Below are 24,329 nucleotides of genomic sequence, written 5' to 3'. Positions count from 1 at the left end.
CAAAACTTTCTGGGAAGATTGATTTCTGGTTCTAGAACCTAAACTGACTTTCAGGCATATTTTCTCCCCCATGCATAAGGAGTACAGGTGCCTCCAGCAGCTGTTCCTTGCCTGGCAAATTCAAGACAGCATATGAAAATGCATTGATTTGATTTGGGAAGATATCTAAAGTGTCTTTCCAAAGTGAGCAAACAGAATGGAATCAAGAATAGGAAATATTTGATGGGCCAACAAGGACATTCAAGTGAGACAAAACAGAAAGCTTTGAGTGAGAAATTTTATAATGTACTGTTCTGAAATTTAGCAATCAGGGTAAGTGGAAATATCGAGGTTTCCACCAGTTTAATATTCAATGGCATCCTCTTCCCATTAACTAGGGCCAGATAATCTCATTTACCATTACTTGCAATTCTAATCATGTTGCTATTTATTAATGGGGATTTATGGATAAATTAGTAATCATTTATGTGGATTTATTTATGGACAAATTAGTAATCATGGATAATGAAAGACACCTTATTTTTTTCTGTTAGTGTTTCCCTATATAGGGAATATAGATAAACTACAGTATATATATACATAGATAAATGATGTTATAGAGCACTGCAACCAGAACAACTAGACACAAGAACAGTTTTTTCCCGAATGCCATCACTCTGCTAAACAAATATTTCCCTCAACCTTGTACAACTATTTACAAAGTCTGCATTACTATTACTACTAATCCGCCCAGCCTTCCTTTCACCCATCTCCTCCCACTTATGACTGTAACCTTGTTGCTTGTATCCTAACGATTTTTATTGACTGTTTCCTAGTATGATTTAATTGCTTATTGTACCTCATGACTATTATTAAGTGTTATACCTTATCATTCTTGATGAATGTATCTTTTCTTTTATGTACACTGAGAGCATATGCACCAACGGACAAATTCCTTGTGTCCAATCACACTTGGCCAATAGAGAATTCTATTCTATACCTCTACTACCAGGAAACTGGTGTAACTATTGACTTTAACCTACCTATTTCAGGTATAAAGGAAGAAACCTCTCTGGATACAGTAAAGGTTTTATATTCTGGGACCTCTTTCCTTGGGAAAAATTTTTTGCTGCCTTGGGCATATTTGCAATGTGTCCAGCCAAGGAACTGCATTGATTTATATGAAGTAGGGTTTGCCTCTTTGCTGTAGATACCCAATCCTGGGAGATCTTTAAAGCATATTTCACTTAATAGAACCTAGTCTGACTTTAATGGCTTCTGTATCAGAGTATTTTTATATATAGCACAGCACTTGCATGGTGATCAGCCCAGCAACCATTAGTGGCAGTACATGTGATTTAAGATATCTTCGTTAGTTCCCATCTGCATAGTGACATTATATCTTAGGTGTAGGAACTGTGCTGCCTTCTTCCTTTTGTTAATCTGCCTTTTTTACAGATTGGTCTTTCAGATCTGGGCTACAAAAATCTGGCGTTCCACAAGAGTATTTTTAATTTCTTCTCGGTTGGCACCTCGATTTTTGCAACACAGATCAAAGATTATGAAAGCTGCCATCGTTATATGCATTAATCATTTCCAAACAAGCACCCTCAAGATGTTCCACTTCTAGAATTGAAGTTATTGCATGAAGATTCTCACTGCATAAGAAAATAATAATAATTGAGGTTTTTATTGGGTTACTTTTTACAGCCTTTGCTGGCCATTAAGTCAAAAGGAATAGGCCTTGATTATTTTGCCATGCCAACTTTGCCCCCATCGGTGGGGAAATGAAATCTCCTGGCATGGAGAGTAATATGCCATACTTCTCTAATGAAAGTTACCTGATGAAGCAAGGTGCCAGAGGGGCAATTCTTAGGTAATATAAAAATCAACTACCTGCAGCCGCCATGCACAGTGTGGTATCCTTCACACATGATGGAGTTAAAATCCTAGAATCCTTGCCAACAAGACAGCAGGGGGCTGAGACTTTTGGAAGTAGAAGGCCAACTATATCTAAAGGATACAAGGTAGATCTAAATAATCCTTCTGCCATCTAGGTTCCTCCCATACTTTTAAAATAGTATCCCAGTTAAATTAGGGCAGGGGTGTCAAACTGAATGCGCGGGGGCTGGATCCGGCCCACGGGATGCTTACATCTAGCCCACGGGGCCACCCTGGAAACAGCGAAGGACCAGCCCGCAGTGCCTCTGCCAACGAAAATAGAATTCGGGAAGGCTGCCTGTGGCCCTCTTGAGCTCCGTTTTTGCTGGCAGAGGGTTGCAGGAGGCCATTGCAGACAAAAACAGAGCTCACGAGGGCCGTGGGCAGCACTCCCAAGCTCTGTTTTTGCTGGCAGAGGGTTGAAGGTGGCTGTCCCAGCCAAAAAGGAGTTCAGGAGCCCATTTTCGCTGGCAGAGCACTTGGGCCACAACATGCACCCCTGACACGAGTGATGTCGGGCTGGCCACGTCCCCCCTCAAACACATCCCTGATGTGGCCCTCAATGGAATTGTGTTTGACACCCCTGAGTTAGGGAGAATTTTCTAACAATAAGAATAGTTTAATCTGGTGGTTAAAGATGCCCACGCTAGAATCTGGGAGGCTGTGAGTTGTAGACCACCTTAGGCACAGAGCAATTGAGTGACCTTGAGCCAGCTACTCTCTCAGCCTTAAGAAAGTTACTCCCATCCTCCACTTCCTCTTCCTCCATGGGGAGCAAACATTTCCCTATTATGTTTTGCTCAGGGGTGGGATTCAACTGGTGTTACTACCGGTTCAGTGACTACGTTTTGTGCGTGCATGCGCGCTTTGTGCCTTTGTGCGCACGTGTAAAAAAACCTTAAGCTGTGCCGCCCGGACAGCTGAAAAACGCTGCGCGCAGGTGCGCAGCATTTGAAAAGCCTCTTTTTTCCTGCTTTTTCAACCTCAGCTGTGCCGCGCAAAGCAGCTGAGGTTGAAAAAGCAGGAAATAAAGGACAAGTAAGATCCCGGGCGGGTAGGTGGGCCAAACAGCAGCAAACACAGAACCGGTTCAGTGTCTGCTGCTCTTCAGAGCTACTGGTTCTTTAGAACTGGGCAAAACCAGTAGCATCCCACCCCTGGTTTTGCTACTCAAAGTACCCTCATCCAGGTCACTCCATTTTATTCTTCCTGTCCTTACACTTTTTGTCTTCATTCCCTTCCTCAACATTTCATATTGATCACATTCCAACGCACTGAGTAATTTTTGGTCTTCATGGAATTGTTTTCTGAAGAGAAGGTAGAATCTTGGAATCTTTTAACCTTCTTTCTCCCTGTGCCTTCAGAATTCATTTGCTTTGACTCTGTAGTCTCCTTTGGAACTTCAGAACATCAGCTATATGTATGCTACCATTTTGCTCATACCATGGTATATTTGGGTTGTCTGCATCAAGCAATGGTTGACTAATCCAACACTAATGAACTGGATAAAGAGAAATTCTCGCATGCCTGTCTCAGCACTTGGCACAAAAATCCTTTTTATGTTGGTTGCAAGGTCATCAGATATCATTATAGCCGAGTATTAAAAATTTCAAAGAAAGGAGGCAGTGGGTTTGATTTATAGAATAATTATCTTGCTTTAGCTGTAACTTGGCTTTGGCAATGATTCTGCAAGTACTCGAAAATTAAATCCATTTTTTATGGCACTACAAGGTATTATCTCACAGCAAATGATAATTAAACACCTGTGAAATCAATTAGCCCTTTAAGGGGGGGGAAAGTTTTCCAATTATGTATTTGCACCTTCCAAACTTATTTTCCTGTTCATGAGAACTGGAGCCCAACTGGAAAGTGGCTTGAAATTTCTACCAATGGTGTGGAGTGGGAGTGCAAAATGATCCCTAAATGACATTGAACATGAATCCAGACAGCCAATTTAATGGTCATGGTGTGAGAGTCCAATTTGGCTTTCAGAAGCCTTCCTTGAGAATTGTGGCTCTGTCACAGAGCTGAGATCTTGACTTTCCTACAAAACCTCACTTTGTGCTTCACTGCCAAGTGTGATTTGAAAGTGTATTTAAAAGGCAAGATGCTTTATGGAGAAGAAGCCATCCAGACATTGTGTGGCACAAAATCAGGGTGGTTTGGTTTGGGTTCGATTCTTGCTTTCTCTCAGGGTGGATTTGATTTAAATCAGGTCGATAGAAATCACTATTTAAATCACTAGTAAAAAGGCTTGATTTAAATCAACTCGATTTAAATCGTGATTTTTAAAGAGCAACTATCATCTCTGTCACGCAGTGGCTCCTTCTCTGACTCACCGACAGTCCCAGTCACTTTAATGGGACAGCTGCTGATGCAGCAATGACACAACAAGGTGAGGGATGTGGCAGGCAGCAGGTGAGGGGATGCCCGCTAAAAGACCCTGCCATGATGGATCTGAAATGACAGGTGCTCTTTAATATTATATTTATAAGCTGCTTAGAAGATTTCACTTTCATTTTTACTGCTTGCCCTTCCTCCTCACCCTTAGAGTCTGGTGATACAGATGGATTTCTCTTCGCTGAATCATACAATTTGAAGTGTACATAGATTTGCAAAACAGTGGGATAAAGGAATATTCCTCAGCTTTGTTTTTATGATTTATCTCATAAATCATACTGTGAAATTGTGTGAATGCATCAATGCAGTGCATGTTATCTCAGCTTGCAGAGCTTGGATTCATTGAATGGGTTTACCAAAAATGTAAATATTGCAAAATATACAGTCTCATGCTACATAACTAAGCTCCGTTTCATGCTGAATAAACTAAATTATTAATTTATCTTAAAACAGAACACTATCTTTAGATAGATTTTTACTCCAAAAGCATTTTATTAAAATAAATTTGATTTTAAAAAAAATACATTTTAAATCAAAAAAATCCTTCCTCTGCGATATTTCTGGACTCTTGACATAAGCCGTTCCTTGCAAATTAGTTAACCAGGAAATCTTGAAATTTTATAGCCTGGAAAAAAAAACCAAGAAAAGGGGCTATAGTAGCATGTGGTAGCACATGGCTAACTTCATTTGATTTGGGAAGCTAAGCAGGGTCATGCCTGATTGCTAATTGGTTGGGTTTTCTTCAGAAAATTTCTTTGTTACATGCTGGATTAGGAAATTGGAGCAAAAAAAAAACAAAAAACAGACTGGGAGAAGATACCACTGGGTAGAATTGCTTGGTAGGGAGACGAGAGAAGCGTACAAATTTAATAACAAATTGAATGAAGGTAGTGGTGTTAGTGTGATCATGAACACGGCTTGGCTGTGTTTACTAGGTATCATGCTCTGCTCTTGAGAATCTCTACTTTTCCTTGTCATTTGCCTATCAGTATTTAATAACTTCACCTGTTGAATGTATAATGAATCCCAATGCTTTGTTGGTAAAAGAGTGTTTTTTCGTGAGATCTGCAGGTTTGCAGAAAGAGCGTTGACATTACAGAATATGTTGTACTGCTACATTGGACAGCTGGCTGGCAAAAGTCAATATCAGAAGTACCTCATTCTTTAATATTAGACAACTTTATATAGCGTAGGCTCTGGCTGGTGGATTATGATGTTTTGCTAAAAAACCCAAAAAGGTCGATTCATTGAAGCTTGCCTGCTCCATGCATTAGGCTTCCTTATACCAGAGGTCTCCAAACTTGGCAACTTTAAGACTTGTGGATTTCAACTCCCAGCACAGCTGGCTGAGGAATTGTGGGAGTTGAAGTCCACAAGTCTTAAAGTTGCCAAGTTTGAAGGTCCCTGTTATATATACTTGGTATGTGGAGCTCCATTAGAAATATTCTGCAAAATATGGACATTCTATCTTTTCTTTTATGTATACAGAGAGCATTTGCACCAAGACAAATTCCTTGCGTGTCCAATCACACTTGGCCAATAAAAGAATTCTAATTCTAATTTTGTATAGTACAGTACTTATGCCCTTTATGTGTGCTTTGAATGGAAAGGATTAGACTGATAAAATTCAAGAGGGCTGTGGTTTAAAACTGAACCCCACATTTACATATTTTGAAGACTACCAATCTGACCACTATAATAGATTATTCATGGATCTCCTTATTTACTGCAAAAATATTATTCTTTATTTACTGGAGATTAAAGTCTTTGATTTTGAACAAAAGAAACCCTTTTTAATAATGGTTATTTTGGAACAAAATGACCAGATATCCTTTTTTAAAAAAAAAAACAGTGTTCAAATTAGTTTAGGAGTGAGCCACACAATATTTAGGAAGAGGGAGGAGTAGTTTCTTAAATTTGTGGTATTTTCAGTGAAGGGGAAAACCTTAAATGCTGGAAATATGTGAGTTATGTCTTAACAAATTGAGCTGAACCCTTGCCAGCTGTTTGTAATGGGTGGAATAGTAAAGACTCAGGAATTCCAAGAAGTTTGAAGGAAGAGGAGGAGGAAAAGGAAGAAGGAGGAGGAAAAAGAAGAGATTGTACAATCTTGTAAATGGAAATTACAAGAACATGGTAAAGTGCCAACACAGCATTTCTGCATTTACACCTGGATGATAGATGAGGTCGTGTATGTTTTCTCAGCTACGGGTGGTAAAAAGGAGGGATATTTCAATTAAACTGTGCATAAATTAGAATTGATTACAAATAGGGCCATTTGTTTATAGCTGGAAGCATGCACCACTTAATCATTGTGGAAAAGAGCCTGAAAGCTAATAAAATGTGTGACAGATTCTTCTGGAATGAAGTAAGGCACAGGAATGCAAGCAAGGCTATTTCCATCAACTTCAGAAGGCAGAATTTATTTATTTATTTGCATATTTGTCGATGCTGTCTCCTCCTACAATTCTGGTAAATTTGAAAATGCTTCTAGTAAAACCTGGTACATACATTGCATAGGCCACACTGAATGGTGTTTCTAAGTACAGCTTAGCATGGGGCCTCCAAATTAAGTAAAACAATTATCTCCCTGAGCTGCTTTCTCTACTATTTGTCCCTTCTGTCTTGAAGACCCACTTGGAAAAAAAACCCTTAATTTTCATTACTTTATGAGGTGATGGTAGAAGGGACAGGCTATTCCAAAGCAAATGAGCTGTTACTGAGAAGTTTGGAATGTGTACTCCAGTGGTGGGATTCAAAATTTTTTACTACCGGTTCTGTGGGTGTGGCTTGGTGGGCGTGGCAGGGGAAGGATGCTGTAAAATCTCCAGTCAGAGTTGGTATTTGCCGGTTCTCCGAACTATTCAAAATTTCCACTACAGGTTCTCCAGAACTGGTCAGAACCTGCTAAATACCACCTCTGGTGTACTCAGACAGAATCTATCTGGGTTGCTTAAAGTGTTATGGCTTGGCAAGTCTGATGTCTATTAGTCTTTAAAAGATAATCAGAGTTGGAAGGGACCTTGTAGGTCATCTAGTCCAACCCCCCACCCAAGCGGGAGACCCTACACCATTTCTGACAAATGGTAGTCCAATCTCTTCTTGAAAGCCTCCAAGTGATGAAGCTCCCACAACGTCCGAGGGCAAGCTTCCATTGGTTGATTGTTCTCACTCTCAGAAAGTTTCTCCTTAGTCCAGTGGTCTCCAAACTTTCTAGCTTTGCAGCATTGGTGTGGGGAGAGGGAATGGTTTTGTGCAAGCAGCGAGCGAGGCAGGAGCACTTGCCCGCCATTTGCATGGCCTGGTTCCAAATAGGCCACAGCCTGGTACTGGACTGTGGCCTGGAGGTTGGGGAACTCCTGTACTAGCTGATGTCCTGAGAAGGCTGATGGAGCAGTCTGGGATGAACAGGAGGAGACTTCTGAGGTGTTAAAAGCTTGATACACAGTCTTGCCACCTATATTGGAAAGAAAATTACTGGTAATTATAAGGCTATTGACATACAGCCCCAATGATTAAGAAGTGAATATCTTCTTCCATCGATTGTAGAATTTTGTGAATTGGTACCTATTGCTTCTTTGAGTACCTTTCAAAAGCAAGCCAGCGCCTTGTTTTTTTAATGAGCAATCCTAAGAGTCGCTATCATGACACCACCACATATACGATAGGAATAATGGTCAAAATACTGCAGAATGAGACTCTACAGGCTAAATCGAACCTTCTCACACTTTGCTTCTCTTAAATCAATTAATTTGCAGAAGACACAATGACCCGACAAGTTCCAGGACTCTAATACCGAAGTTAGCAATATTTGTGAGCTGGTGGTAGAAATGAAATTTTGGAAGCAGGTCGAAGGCACATTTGGAAAAGACTTGCAATGGTTGATTATGGTCCCACCATATTCTCTAGCTTCCCTGGATATTCCCTACCACCACCGCTTCTATACTCAGTCTTTTACACTCCTTCCTTCCTTCCTTCCTTCCTTCCTTCCTTCCTTCCTTCCTTCCTTCCTTCCTTCCTTCCTTCCTTCCTTCCTTCCTTCCTTCCTTCCTTCCTTCCTTCCTTCCTTCCTCATTTAAAACAAGGCATACGGCTGCAAAACCTATTCACTCAAAATATCTAAAATTGCCTAGGAGATTTCTGAAGATAATAATGCTACAAGTTAGCTTACAATTGCTCATTGCAATGTACCAACTTTCCATGGTTATTTTAAAATTTAAATTAATGTCAGGTAGACAGAGAATTGTCAGGGACAAAGGGAGTATCTGGTAATCCTCTACTTACTGTTGCTGCAGTAGAAGGCTTAAAGAATTGATCATGATTAATTTTGAAACAAGTTTTCTCTTCCATCCAGTGAAAGAAGTTTTCATAATAATATGTTATATAGCTTTTTATTCTTTCTACAGATATAACTCTTTTTGGTATTTTAGAATTCCACTACCCCAGAAACGGAAAGTGGTGTTATGCTACCTAAATGCATCTCATAATGGATTAATGCAAATTATTATTATTATTATTATTAATATGCAAATTATGGTACTCCAACAGTTTGTCTACAGCTGTGAGAAAAGAATTACAGATGAGTTACCTTGAACACACAGCAGAATAACTGAGATACTTCTGTACCTTAACAATTCCGCAGATTTAAGGTTTAATTATAAATAAAACACAAAACCTTCATGACTATTCAATCAATCAGTGTTAAGCCTGAAGAAAATGTTATCTTGCAGAAAGAATTCTTTGTGAGCAAGTGATATAGATTATTTGGGAATACATTTGACCTTTTTTTTGTCCCTTAAATTACACAATATATGAGTTTTGAGATTCTCGTATAAGTTTCTTCTTCTGTTCAGCTCTAAAAGAACAGCTTGCACGATAAAAAATGCAGGCAATAGGGATATTTCAAAAATTTCTTGCTAATGTTTAGATCTTCCACCTGATATGAAAGAACTAATATAGGTTGGGAGTATTTGAAATGTTAGTCCAGCAGGAGAAATGTTTTTGTCAAATGGAATGTCCTAAATATTTGTTATCTCATCAGGGTGTGTGTGTGTGTGTGTGCATACATCTGATAAGATGTGTGTACTAAGATTTTCACAAAAGGGACCTTGGTGAAAGATTATTCCCATTAATTTCAGCAGATTCAAACGTTAAGCAGATCCATGAGGGGGAAGCATATTGTGTTTCCTTAAGTAGAACTCCTTCATAAATTACAATTCTGAATTCATTTGTTATTATCATGGGGATATTTGGGGGTGAATTCTTCTAAGTAACAAGAGCCTAGATTTTATCCCAAAGGTTCTTTTATCCCAGAAGGCAAACTGGGTTTTCTTAGTTTCAAAACTGAAAAAGCTTCTTGGATGGGAACTGAAACATTTTCAAGGAAAAAACAATACGGATAATTCAGTTGCCTTTTCAAAAACCACCATTGGGACAACCATGACCTGGAAGACTGAGAATCTCCTTAGACATTTAGTCTAAATTTTAAAACTTATAGATAGTCCTCAACTTACTACAGTTCATTTAATGACCATTCAAAGTTTTACAACAGCACTGAAAAAAGCGACTTATGATCATTTTTCACATGGCCATTGCAGCATCCCTACAGTCACATGACCAAAATTCGGATGCTTGGCAACTGACTCATATTTATGACGGTTGCAGTATCCCAAGGATCACATGATTACCTTTTGCAACCTTCTGACAAACAAAGTCAGTGGGAATGTCAGAATCACTTAACACGTATGTTACCAACTTCAGAACTGTAATGATTCAATTAATTGTGGCAAGAAAGGTCATAAAATTGGACAAAACTCATTTAAAGCTGTCTTATGCTCCAACGAGTTTTTAAAAAGATGTTGGATAACCATTTGTCTGAAGTGGTGTAGGGTTTCCTGCCTAAGCAGGGGGTTGGACTAGAAGACCTCCAAGGTCCCTTCCAATTCTATTATTCTATTCTATTCTACTTTAAAGCAGACATTTTGGGCTCAGTTGTGGTTAGGTCGAAGCCTACCTGTAATAAATAATGCCATATTTCAAAGCTGGTTCTTCTTGTAGACATGTTTTTAAGAATGATAGTTCAATTTTTAATATAACAAATGAATGTCTACAGCATCAGGCAAATTTTGATCTGTAATCTACAGGCAAATTTTGGTCTGCGATCTTACAAGAATTTGAGAACTTCTGAAATATTTCAGAAAAAAACAAATTGGGAAGCTGTAACAAAAGAATTCTAGTGATTACGCTTTGTGTGGAAACGGAATTAATTTTTTTTTTTGTGCTATTTTCTTTCTCACAGCATGTAAAGACTGCCCGATTCTCTTTTGCTCCAAGAGCTTCAATTTCCATCTGTGTCTTATTTTGGTAACAGTCAAACCTGCTATCATACAGTTTTCAGCTGACTGTGTGAGAACGTTACCTCATGTATCAGATGAATTCTCTCTTGGAATTTCTAATTTAATTACTAGTTCATAATTAATCAGCGCACTACGTTTTTAGATGAAGGATTCCTAGCGTGAGATCAGATCACAACAGCTAAGAAGAATGTTTCGGAGTGTGCTTTGCAAATCTGATCCAGAGGCCTTTAACCAAGACCTGGGGTGTGAGAGAAGGGACCAGAAAATAGTGCAAAACCCAATTTGGGATATAGGAAAGAAAGGGAGGGAGGGAGGGAGGGAGGGAAGGAAGGAAGGAAGGAAGGAAGGAAGGAAGGAAGGATCATCTTTTCCAAGCTGATACTTAGATTCCATGATTTCACTACTGAAAAATACTGAGTAGACTGCAACCAGTGGTATCCTTAGCAAAAAAGAAAATGAAGAGTCATGTAGGTAGCAAGACTAGATCCCTTTGATCTTTAATTCAATGGATTTTCAAGTATCCTCCTCTTCCTAAGCATGTGCTCCTGACTCCTAAAGGATCAAAGTAGTAAAACAAAAAAAAAATATGTAAGAAGGGTTGGTCCAACACTGAAAAGTGTCTATCAATCACTTTGGATAACAAGGATGTAAGACTATTCATCTATTTCCTCAAAACTCAATGCTTTGTACTGTTCTGAAATGGGGTGGAGGTAAAAAAATTCTTCTTCCTTCCTTGGAGACCAGCATTTTAGGACCTTGAAGGATCTCTGACTAATATACATTTTATAGGTTTGGAAAACGCTCTCTCCTTTTCTTCAGCAGCGTTCAAAACTTACCAGGAAATGAGAGAGAAAAAAACCTGTTAAAAAGACAGGGATATCTTTTTTCTTCTCGTGGAAATATTCCATATTATCTGAGCTTAGGGGGTTTGTGCCTAGGCCCGAGCTGGTAATGTTTCTTCATTGAGCTTCATTCTTCCCCCAATTGTATGAGTCTTCAGACTAGAGATTGCTATCGCATTGTTCTTTGAACATTTCAAAGATTGCCAGTTTTAAATTAACCCTAGATAGAGTTCTAAAATTATCAGTTTCCAGTTGAGATAATGCAAGTGCTAAATAACAGTATTTTTTGCTTTTTTTTTGCTTTTGTGTCTGGAAGGTCTTACATGGCTGCTAGAAATGTCCCTTTCTAAAATCTGTAGCTTTTCTAAACTTTTAAGTGTGTTTTACATGGGACTAATGCATATAGATCCTAGTGAGAAATATTTGGATGCACAGAAAACTTTTCTCCATGCAAAATGCCTGTGGAGATTCTCACTCATCCAGGCCATGGTTGTCCCAAAAGTGCTTTTTTCAAGAGGCAACTGGACTTTCTGGTTTTTCTTTGAAGATGTTTCGCTTCTCATCCAAGAAGCTTCTTGGATGAGAAGCAAAAACATCTTTAAAGAAAAGCCAGAAAGTCTACTTGTCTGTTGAAAAAAGCACCTTTGGGACTTTTCTCCATGCAGTGTATCTTGAAAAGGAAGATCTTTGATGTATAAGGAAAAAGGTGATTGAGAAGCAGCAAACTACTTCTCCTCCTCCTCCTCTTCCTCTTCCTTTTCCTCCTGTAAACTCATCACTGTTGCAGAATAAAAGAAAATACGCTTCTATACCTTTACACCAGGGGTCACCAGCCTTTTGGACCTCAGGGACCTTTACACCAGGGGTCGACAGCCTTTTGGATCTCAGGGACCATCAAAATCATAATTTTAATCCCGGGGACCACTAATATGAATTTTGACTGACGGTCGCTGCTGGGAAAAAAGTCTGCAGGAAAATTCCCCGCCCTGTTTTCCTACTGATAGATCATTCTTTATTTGGGATCACAGCTCCATTCTCAGGGGGAAGAGAGAGAGACTTTTGGCTTCATGCAAGGAAAGCAGCAGAAGCAGCAGAAGTCTTTCTTTCTCTCCCCCAAACTGCGCCAGAATGGCGCAGCCTCTTGAAGCAGGATGCCTTGCAGGGTCCCAAAGACTCATTTCTGGTGGAGAGAAAGAAAGACTTTTGCTGCTTTCCTTGCGTGCAGCCAAAAGCAGAAGAAAGAAGCGGAAAGAAGCAGTCCAGTGGCCAGGCCAGGTGTGTGGGGCGAGTGGGGCAAGTTCCCCCCCTCCATCCTTTCCCCCTTCCTCTCACTACCTCATATTCACAATGCAAGCGACACAAGTCTTGTGTTCCTGTGGGCCATGTGGGCGGCGCAGCCTTTGTTCCCATGCAGCCTGGATTAATTACTTTGGGGGTGACATTTCTCTGTGGACCACCAAAATTTTCTTGTGGACCACTAGTGGTCCCCGGCCCCCTGGTTGGTGATCACTGCTTTGCACAACCTAACAGGTCGCAGAATTCTGTATTCTGCATTCTTCCACAATGCAGAATGCAGGTCACTTTCATTTTATTTTATTTTTACTGCAGAGCTTTTGTTGGGAAGCCTGATAAAATGACATATTTTAACTTCAGTAGACAGTCTACAACACTTCAGAATGATTGCAAACAATTTACACTGCTTTAGGTGTACAATTGTGTTTCTTTTTTATTCTTGTTTAAAAACAGGGGGCATTGTGCGCCTAGTTAGCAACTGGATAAAAATCCCAGGGCTGAAGGATAAAAAATGGCAAGTTGGGAACGCATGCTAGAAGAAGTCAGTGGCTGCTCCCAAGAAAACTGCAGTGTTTGATCAATGTACTCATCAGGAGCCATGCTTAGTTCAAAGTCACATTACCTTGTATTTGTACTGCAGGCTGCAATGAGGTGTGGAAATGGGCAGCCAAGCTTAATGCTTTTACTGAAGCATTGAGAGCATCTACACATCAGGCTGATGCTAAAACAGGAAAACTCAAGTTATGCTTGCTTGGACAGCCTGTATGCTAAAATTGGAACAATATAGAGCAGATTAGCATGACAACTGTGCAAGAATGATGTAGGGTATGGTGGCCAATAAAAGATGGCCTTTTAAGAGGCTTTCCAAGGACTCTGGAAATGAGATCCAGAACAAAGGAGTGAGCCAACACTAAATCTGATATAAACTAAATGTCATTCAGATTATAAATTAGATCGAGTTTTCTATTCTTCCCTGTATGCTTCATCATTTATCCCTGTTTCGCCATGTTAAAAAAAATAATCAAGATTTTTTTCTTAACAACAGAAAGCAGCATACAAATGTTTAAATTACAATTCAATGGTAGCATTTTGACTGTTCTATACTGAAATCCTAAAGGCAATAGGAGCAGATAAAGTCTTTTCCTTTCTCTGGTTATTTTACAGTCAGTCTCAAAATAGATGCTATATTTGTCAGTTCTTTCATGCTACACTAAAGATGTGATTGGGGAAACTTGAACAATTGGCTGATCAACTTTGGAATGAAATTTTGTTTTGTGCAGACATAAATGAGAAATTAAAGACTGACATTAAAGATAGTAGAGGAAAAGATAGTGAGAACACCCCCCCCCCTTCTTTTAGATGTTTTGTAGTTTTAAATAACAGAAAGGTGGAATGTTTAATTGGGTTTCATGAAGTTCGTCTTAACTTATTTCAAGGGCCTTTTTTCATGCAAGTTATACACCCTTGTTTAAACCAGTCTGACTTCCTAGTGATAAGTCCTATCAAAATTAGCTCACATCTGTCTTTGTATCTTTTAGGAGAATAAATATAAAAATAGAGCTGAATTTCCATTTCTGTATATTCTATTCTTTTCCCCTGCCCAATACAAAAAGAAGAATGTTTTTTTTTTAAATGGTGCCTCTAGGCTATGATTAAATGAGATTATTAGGGTTGGGTAAATTTTGCTGCATGGTTTTAACTGTCAAAGTAGCACCTATTTGCAGTTTACAAAAGTCTCTGGAGAAATAAATGTATCGGTGTTCAAGTTAGAGTGGAAGAGATATTTAATCTTGGCTTTCTTGACATCAGTTTAGCAGTTGGACGTTTCCAAATCATTACAGGTTTGCCAAAAGTACCATTAGCTACAATCTGAATTGAAACTTTTAGGGATTTAATGTGGAGGGTTTTTTGGGGGGGAGAGGTAAAAGCTTTTGCAAAAGTTCGCTGAAATTTAAAAGAAAGTCGGGTATTGCTGAATGCATTAACTTTGAGAAACCCTGGAGGAACAATACTTTATGTTGTTGCCAATTTTTATTTTTATTTAGTCTCTACTGTTATGTTATAAGGCAGATAAACATTAAGAATTGTCCCTCTTTCTCATTGAATTCATGCTTGCTGACCCATATGCACAATATGATTCATTCAAATAATAAATAAATAATTACAAATAAACAAAGAATTCCCTCAACCCTGTTCAGTTAATACAAATTCTGCACTACTATTGTTGTTAATCTTGTCATCACTCCTTATCACCCATCCCCTCCCACTTGTGACTGTATGACTGTAACTTTGTCGCTTGTATACTTACGATTTGTATTGACTGTTTCCTAGTATTTGATTGCTTATTGTACCCTATGATTATTATTAAGTGTTGTACCTTGTGATTCTTGACTCTTGACGAATGCATCATTTCTTTTATGTATACAGAGAGTATTTACACTAAGACAAATTTCTTGTGTGTTCAATCACACTTGGCCAATAAAGAATTCTATTCTATTCATTCTAACCCTTCTTTGTCCTTAGATAGACAAAATTAGGTGCAGGATAGACTAGTATACGATCAAAATCGATGGACTAAATTTGTCCATTGATTTTGATAGACTACTTTAACCACGGCCAAGCCTGTATTCAAACTACAATCTTTCCAACAATAGTGCTGCTATTCCTACAAAATATAAAATCATGTATTTCTCATAGATCACATCAAGATTTTGTGTGATTCAGTTCAATTTATTGAATTAATCACAATTGGCAGGGTTCAAATGACAAACTAAACCAATATTCATAGTTTAAAAGTAATAATGGAGAAGTTCACCAAACTACTGATTTAAAACCAAACAGAACTCTTTTGTATAGACCAATAGAAAGTTGTGTAATCCAGAACTGTAATTGCTGATCTTCCCAATGAAAAATAGATTTTGAAATAAAATTATCCTGATCCTGATTTGGTGTGCCAGTGAGTTGCTTCTTCTATTCCCAACTGTTTTTTCAAATGCAGACTCAGAAAATCCCTAGTAAGAATGTAAGCAATGGCAGTCAAAGTAATGATAAACAGCATATGGTAGCATATTCATACTTGTTTGCATCTGAAAATTAGCCTGTGTTGTTCATAGGATCACAGGACTAAGCTATATCTAGACAGGAGTTTCTTAACTTTGGCCACTTTTAGACATGTAGACTTCAACTCCCAGAATTCCCCAGTCAGCCATGCTGGCTAGGAAATTCTAGGAGTTGGTCGTCATCATCATCATCATCATCCCAATATACATTTTGAATAAAAAAAAATTGGATCTTTTTATTCTATAGGTCATGGATGAATTTCCTTCCTTCCTTAGTTTTTAAAATAAGAATCAATTGTAAGGTGCTCCTACCATATACTCTGCTTGAACACATGGACTCAAAAAATTAATTCATACATTTTGCCTCACTCTTTTTTCTTCTTAATGTTACTTCCACTTTACACATGTGAAATTGTCCAGAAATTATTCTAACAACAGATGTCCACTGCCAGATGTTTATATTTTCATGCACAATTATCTTGGGATCCATTATTAATTAATTATTTTATTCTCTTTTCCCCTTAGGTATGATTATCGTGAAATGCTGCACAATGCCACTTTCTGTCTGGTCCCCCGGGGCCGGAGGCTTGGGTCCTTCAGGTTCTTGGAGGCCCTGCAGGTAAAAACTATGGACATTTTAGCTCTATTTAAGCTTTTTTTTTTCTCTCTCTCATAAAATTCTGTCTTAGGTAATATTGTGTCAGGGAAAGGAAGAGCAAAGCAGAAATTACATTTCAGTGGATTTACTTGCTTTCAGAAATTGTGGGTGCTCCAACACTGGAGATTTTAAAGAAGAGATTGGATAGTTATTTGTCCGAAATAGTATACGGCATGGGTGTCAAACTCAAGGCCCACGGCCCAGATCTGGCCCGCAGGGTACTTAGATCTGGCCCAGAGGGCCTCCCTAGAAACAATGAAGGACTGGCCCGTGGTGTCTCTGCCAGAAAAAAACGGAACTCGCAAGGGCCGCATGCGACTCTCCCTAGCTCCATTTTTGCCGCAGAGGGTTGCGGCAGTCCATGTTCACTGACAGAGTGCTCCAGCCACCACAGGCGCCCCCGACACGAGGGACGTCAAGCTGGTCATGCCCAGCCCGCCCCCCCCCCCAAGGTCAAACACAATCCTGATGCGGCCCTCAATGAAATCGAGTTTGACACCCCAGTATAGGATGTCTTGCTTGAGCAAAGGGGTTTAATTAGAATAGGAACCTCCAACCCCCAAGATATGGACTGGTACCAGTCCATGGCCTACTGGGAACTGGGACATCTGGAGGTGAGTGGCAGGTGAGCAAATAAAGCTTCCTCTGTGTTTGCAGCCACCTCCCAACGCTAGCATCACTGCCTCAGCTCAGAATGGGGCAGTTCACAGCCGCCGTCTCACTGCCACATGCTCACCCCAGCCAGTTTGCCTTAGGCGACTCTCTGTGAGGCAACTTGCCCTCTAGGACAATTCACCATGAGTGAGATACTGTTATTTCCTCAAGCCAAATGCCAGAGACGAATGGAACCTCCTCCTCCTCCTCCTCTCTCCCTCCCTCTCTCTCCCTCCCTCCTCCATACATGATGCAAACATGCTCGCACACATATATATGGAGAGGATAAGTGGATGCACATGGAGAGGGGAGGATGTGTGGATTTGCCCTCCAAGAGAGTGTGCTTCCTTCACACACACACACACACTGGTGTGTTTAGCCTGCTGGAGCAGCATCGGGGAATTGAAAGGGCCCAGGTGAGGAGGAGGAGGAGGGGTTGGAGGAGGACACCATGCATGTAATTGAGTATATTTACCATAATTATTTCACTGATTGGTGATTAAAAGCGCACCCTCCTGAAAGTTGGAGCTTTTTGCGGGTTGATCTGAAAAACTTTGCAAAGGCTTATAAAGGGGGAAAATAAAGACACACAACTAAGGGTCCAATAAACGTTGGCTTTGCATATGTTCAACATAGAACTATCTTTCCTTCCCCTTCCTTCCTTCCTTCCTTCCTTCCTTCCCTCCCTCCCTCCCTCCCTCCCTCCCTCCCTCCCTCCCTCCCTCCTTCCTTCTTCCTTCCTTCCTTCCTTCCTTCCTTCCTTCCTTCCTTCCTTCCTTCCTTCCTTCCTTCCTTCCTTTCCTTCCTTCCTTCCTTTCTTTCTTTCTTTCTTTCTTTCTTTCTTTCTTTCTTTCTTTCTTTCTTTCTTTCTTTCTTTCGGTTTTCCCCTTTACAAGCCTCTCTGAAGTTCTTTGACTCAACCAGCAAAAACCTCCAACTTTCATTCATTTGCTTCTCATTACCAATCAATGAAATAGTTATGATATATTCAATCGTTGCAGGGGCGGGGAAGCCAAGCTCAGGGCGGGGCTCCCACTGATTCTGCATTTACGGTGGGTTGTATAATTATTTCATCATGTATTACAATGTAATAATAATAATAGAAATAAAGTTCAGAATAAATGTAATGTGCTTGAAGTATCCCAAAACCTCCCCCACCCCCCCACAAGTCTTTGGAAGAATTGTCTTCCATGAAACCAGTCAATGGTGCCAAAAAGGTTGGGCACCCTGGACTAGATGACCTTTAAAGTCCTTTCCAACTCTGTTTTTCTTCATCCATTCTTCTTCAGGAGAGATTAGCAGGGACACACATCAAGAGATATGGTTATATTTCCTTAAAGGTGGATTGTCCTAGACCAGTGGTAGGGAAACTTGGCTCTTTTATCACTTATGGACTTCAACTCCCAGAATTCCTGAGTGAGCCATAAAAGGTTCCCCATCCCTGGCCTACTGGTTTTTCAGTTGTGGGGGAAATATGTCCTACATTTGTATATTAAATAGTCCCATTCAAGTCAAAAATTGATTTCCTCCACAACTGAAAAACCAGTAGGCCTCAGGAATTCTCAAGAATTCTGGGAGTTGAAGTCCATAAGTGATAAAAGAGCCAAGTTTCCCTACCCCTGCCTTAGACCACTGGAAAAATAGAGTTACTTCAGAGCAAAGATGGTGAAGGTTTTTTTTTTTGCTGAAAATATACATCACTTACCATATATTGGCTCTCAGAGCCAGAAAATAATATTGACCTATCACATATTCGGAAGATACGAAGTTCCACCAAGAGATTTGGATGTTTTGTTTTATTTTTTTAACTGAGATGTACTCATTTGAAGACTTAACACTATAATTTTTACACTTCCACTGAAGTGGAATTGGAAAACATGTTTCAAGTTTTAGCAGTCCAGTCCATGGGGGCTTTGAGGTTTATATGGAATTACAGGTTTATAAAATTAGCCTAGATTTTCTTATTGCATGCTAAATAACTCTTAAGCAGTAATTTCTGTTTGTTAGGCATTCTCAGGGAAAGGAAGCTCCAGGACAATTAAAATGACGAAAATAAAACATTTTTTTTTTGTTTTATCCACTCCATCTAAGACATGTTTGGGAGAATTATCTTGCGGCTATAACTTCTATGCTTGACAATGCAGTGATCCACCAGGATTTTACAAAAAAGATACTGAACATTGCACAGTTAAATATAGAAAGCAGAATTACCCAATTCACACAACATGCATTTCACTTCTTTTTTCCACTATCCCTTAACATCTGTTTTCAGCCCTGACTCCTAGGACACCTAAGCCTGGTTTAATTTTCTTTGGCAATAGGATTTTCCCAAGGATTGTACATGGTCCATAAAGAAGTCTGAATGGAAAACTATTACTTTTGCTATCCTTACAGAAGTCTGAAAGAAAAGATGTCATTATCCTTAGAGAATCACTGAGAAACTATCCCCAAAATCAGTTTTTGGCCCCGAGTCAAAGGAGACCTAACCCTAACCCTATTCCTAACTCTTCTTTCATTTTCATTGGCAACGGAATTTTCCTATGCATTTTCCTGTAGTTCACAAAGAAATCAGAAGAAAAGCAGTCACAATGTCTTTCTTTAGAGAATCTCTAAGACTCTTATCTCCAATATCAATTCTCGTCTCTGATTCCAAGGAAACCTAACCCTAATCTTAACACTACTTTTATTTTCATTTTATTTTTATTTTATTTTCCCATGTAATTTTCTGTGGTCCACACACAGGTTTGAACGAAAAGCTGTCACATTCTCTTCCATTAGAGAACCTCTATGAATCTATCCCTAGCATTAGCTTTCGGCCCTAACTACAAAGGGGATACAACCAGTGGTGGGATTCAAAATTTTTTACTAGCGGTTCCGTGGGCGTGGCTTGGTGGGCATGGCAGAGGAAGGATGCTGTAAAATCTCCATTCCCACCCCACTCCAGGAGAAGAATACTGCAAAATCCCATTCCCTCTCCACCCCACTAAGCTGCTGCTTTCCAGCTCCATTCTCCTGTGCAGGGCAACAAAAGAGGACCCAGCCAATCAGCTGGGACTCAGGAATAAATAGGGGTGGGCCCAGTCAGAGGTGGTATTTGCTGGTTCTGCAAACTACTCAAAATTTCCGCTACCAGTTCTCCAGAACTGGTCAGAACCTGCAAAATACCACCTCTGGATACAACCCTGCAACATCTTCTGTCATTGGTTATGCTGGCCAAATTGTCTAGTTTTTTCTTTCTTTCCTTGATCATCTTATCCATGGGTTATCATTCAAGGTTTAACCATAGTTTCAACTGAGAGAATGTGACCATCCTAGACCAGGCCAAATCCAAAAATGCCAGGGAATTTCTAGCAGCCTGGCATCCTGACAAATCAGCCATCAATAGACACATTGACATTAACAACATCTATGGACTATGCAAAAGAGACAATCAACCAGCCCAAAAGAGAAAAAGACTCCAGCATCTCTATCAGGAATCAGCACTCAGATCAGCATAGATTAACTCCAAGGACAACTTCAGACCAACAGTCAAGTTGCAATATCCCAACAGCAATATCCCAATCAAGAAACCACCAAAGAGCCATCAGTAAATAGCCCAACCAAAGAATCCCTAAGACTGTCCATACTCTTTGCTAGCACTGATGATGTTACCTCGTTAGGGTAATGAAACGTCTGCAAGAAAACAAGCAAGTTCAGAGAGCGCCACATTTCAACCCTGAGCTACAAATATTCTCCTTTATTAGGGCCCAGATTGCTGGGGGCAATATGCTGACTCTGTAAACCGCTTAGAAAGGGCTGTAAAACTCTGAAGCAGTATATAAGTCTAAGTGCTATTGCTATCATGTCGCCCGTAGTTCTTCTTTCCATTGAACTAGACATACCCAATTCCTGCAATTGAACCTTGAAACTGTCCACCCCTTATATTGTTTTATGCAGGCTGCCTGTATTCCTGTGATGCTCAGCAATGGATGGGAACTTCCATTCTCCGAGGTGATTAATTGGAATCAAGCTGCCGTCATAGGAGATGAGAGATTGTTATTACAGGTAAGAAGTGGGTGACTGTCAGGAAAACAGTGGCCTTCATCCAGTGAATTGACCACAGCAGCCATTTTCTCTACTTTCAGGAAAGCTATATCCAAAAGGTCATGGCCATAAAAGAGATTTTATCGGCCAGGCTTTGTCTGTGTCATTGTGAATATTAACTCATTTAATAAAGCATTATTCACTTTTTGACATGAAGGTCATTCCAGCTTCCAAATGTCTTGGTTAAAAATGTAGCGGCATCTGATATTTTTAAATATATTTTTATATATAGGTGTGTGGAAGACCTAAAGTTGAAAGCTCTTGCCATACAAAAGTGATTTGCAATATCAAAATATTTATAGTTCTGATACTTTTCATCCTAAATCAGCAACCTACATATTAGTCTCACGTGTGTTTATCTGTAATTCTAACCTCTTTTCAGATTCAGCTTGTAAATATTAAAAAGCACTCAAGGTGCATATTTAAACTTCACGTTTTACTGTTGAAATATCTGCAGTATTTTATGAGCCTTTACAATGTTACAGAAGATATAAATTGCTTTGAGCCATGAAATTTGAAAAGTGCGACATTAGGTAGATAACTAAGTTCTGATCCAAATTTGATTGATTGATAGATCACACATATATGGCTGCCCATCTCTAGGCGGTGTAACATTAATCCAGGAGATGTAGATTAACCGTTTTACATATAGAAGTGTACAAAAATCAAGATCCTCAGTTATTTCTATATGAGACTTTTCCAATCTCTTTTCTCTTTCTCTTAACTTTGTGTTCCCCTACCAAAAACGTTCCTTTCTGGCACTCCCTCAACAGCTGTCTAACAACTTTGACATCAACACATAGTGCAGAAAGCCAAATGGGCTGCTGAATGCCCAGATCCAGGCAGTTACGTAGATGACCCTACACAAAAGGTGCCGGGTTTTGACCTTCCTCACCAGCATTGGTCAACTCTGAACAGGATCCGTACCCAACATGGTGTCTGCCAGGACTCCTTGTTCAAGTGGGGTCTTGTCTCTACCCTCAGTGTGATTGTGGTGCTCCTTGACAAAATATCCACCACATTGTGTCCGAATGTCCATCAAGAGCTTACACTGGCCCAATGTCTGATTTTTCCAACATAAACCACCCTGTCCTGGAATGGCTGGGTGGACGGGACATTAACATTTGAACCACTAGAAGTCCATGTATTTGCCATACACCAAGGGTCTTCAAACTTGGCAAGTTTAAGACTTGTGGACTTCAACTCCCAGAACTCCTGAGCTAACATGACTGGAGGAGGAATTCTGGGAGTTAAAGTCCACAAGTCTTAAAGCTGTCAAGTTTGAAGACCCCTGCCATATGCTAAATAAGTAAACTTTCCACACTTAAGGGCTTGGAAATCCCTGCTTTAAGAAGAGTCATAAACATTACAGCTGGAAGGCACCAGATTGGGAAAGGCAAATGCAATTTATATGGCTCAATCCCATGAAGACCCTTGCATGCAATAAAGAGGGAAGAGTAACTCCCTTGTTTAAGTCAACCTCTGTCATAGTTTTTTGTGGGGGGAAAACAAAGACTCTTTCATTTCCTTTCATTCTCTGCATTTAGTGAAAGAAGCCAAATTACTGGATTATTCCGGGTTATTGTTCTCTCCCAACCCTTGGAAAAATCTGCTTTGAAGAATTTGGTGCTAATCTCATGTCTTTAAACACTAAAATAGAAATGAAAGAAATAGCCCAAATTGCTACTTTCCACTAATAAGAGCCTGGTTATTGGGTGTTTTTTATAAGTAGTTCTCAATTTACAGGCATTAGTTTAGTGACCATTCAGATGGCACTGAAAAAGGTAACTTGGGGGCCAGTCTTCACCCTTAATGATTGTCACAGCATCCTCATGATCACACGACTAAAATTTGGCAACCGGCATGCATTTACAAGAGTTGCAGCCTACAAGGCTCGTGTGAGCAACATTTGCTCATAAAATACTGCAGATATTTCTACAGTAAAACGTGAAGTTTAAATATGCATCTTGAGTGCTTTTTAATATTTACAAGCTGGATTCAAAAAGAGCTCATAAACACACATGAGAGTAATATATAGGTTGCCCCAAACCCTGATTTCAGAATTATAAATATTTTGCTTGCCAGTATTCTGACAAACAAAGACAATAGGGGAAGCTGAAGTTACTAAATGACTGCATGGTTCACTTAACAATCTAGCGATTTGCTAAACAACCATAGTGAAAAAGTCACAAACTTTGGTGTGACTTACTTAACAACTATGTTTCTAAGCAATGGAAATTCTGGTTCTGATTGTGGTCGCAAGCTGAGGGCTAGTTTAGTTTAGTTTAGTTTACTTTATTGTCCTTGCACCTCGTACAACGAAATTAAATATCATCTTCAGTGTACATTATGACTATGAAAATAAACACAAACACACATCCTTCACATTCTATACATTGAATTGAAAACCTCTTGATATTGCATTAATATTGCACTATACGGTAGAATTCAATAGAGTTACTTGTGTTACTACTTGTGCTTGTACCAGTGAGAAAACGCTCATCCATGTAAAGTCATTTCTGGCTGAAGCCCTCTCCTTTTTTGAAAGAGTCGGGTCTGGATTCAAAGCTGCTCTCCAATTTGCTAGATAAAGGGAGGAGGGAGGACAGGGGAGATGCCTCTGAGATCCTTTTAATGGGAGACTTCAAGGAATAAACTTGGATTCCTTTCCATGCAAGGCACGCGCCATACTGCCGCGCGTGCGACCAACATATTTAAATCCGGCAGAAATGTAAAAACCTACACCCTGACTGACGTATTTAGCTGCCGAAGGTAAGAGAGAAGGCTGTGCAGCATTCCAAATATCTGTGAATGTCCCTTCCCTCCCAAGGGTACATTAATATTCTGATCTTTGTTGTTTCCTGTAATGCAGAATTGATTATCTTCACAGCTGCTTCCCTTACTAGAACAGCTACTATACTATTATTAACAGTGGTTTTTAAAGAGCTGGCATGAAGCCCAAATGTCTGCTTTGGGAAATGTTTTTGTTGCATTACACTTTTTCAATCCCCAGTTTAGATGCACTCGGATGTTTTTATTTACATGTTCTCTGTACTGTCATGCT

The 24,329-nt window shown here is 39.6% G+C and overlaps 1 protein-coding gene and 1 non-coding gene across 2 annotated transcripts in view; both read left to right on the top strand.

Moving 5' to 3' along the window:
• EXT1 (exostosin glycosyltransferase 1) overlaps nt 1-24,329 on the top strand; it is a 310,066-nt gene that overhangs the window by 237,694 nt on the left and 48,043 nt on the right. The window contains exons 2-3 of the mRNA XM_026689602.2: nt 16,396-16,489; nt 21,119-21,226. Coding sequence (XP_026545387.2) covers nt 16,396-16,489; nt 21,119-21,226 — 202 coding nt within the window. The remainder of the gene's footprint in view (nt 1-16,395; nt 16,490-21,118; nt 21,227-24,329) is intronic.
• Nucleotides 13,555-13,661, top strand: LOC148131538 (U6 spliceosomal RNA). Its single transcript, XR_015749107.1, has one exon. It is a non-coding gene; the product is annotated as a U6 spliceosomal RNA (small nuclear RNA).

Source organism: Notechis scutatus, chromosome 3 (genome assembly GCF_049901735.1).
Source record: "Notechis scutatus isolate UNSWTSFEM ecotype Mainland chromosome 3, rNotScu1.2, whole genome shotgun sequence".
Classification (NCBI taxonomy): domain Eukaryota; kingdom Metazoa; phylum Chordata; class Lepidosauria; order Squamata; family Elapidae; genus Notechis; species Notechis scutatus.
The sequence above is the reverse complement of the archived record's forward strand: the minus strand, read 5'-3'. Positions and strand labels throughout refer to the sequence as shown.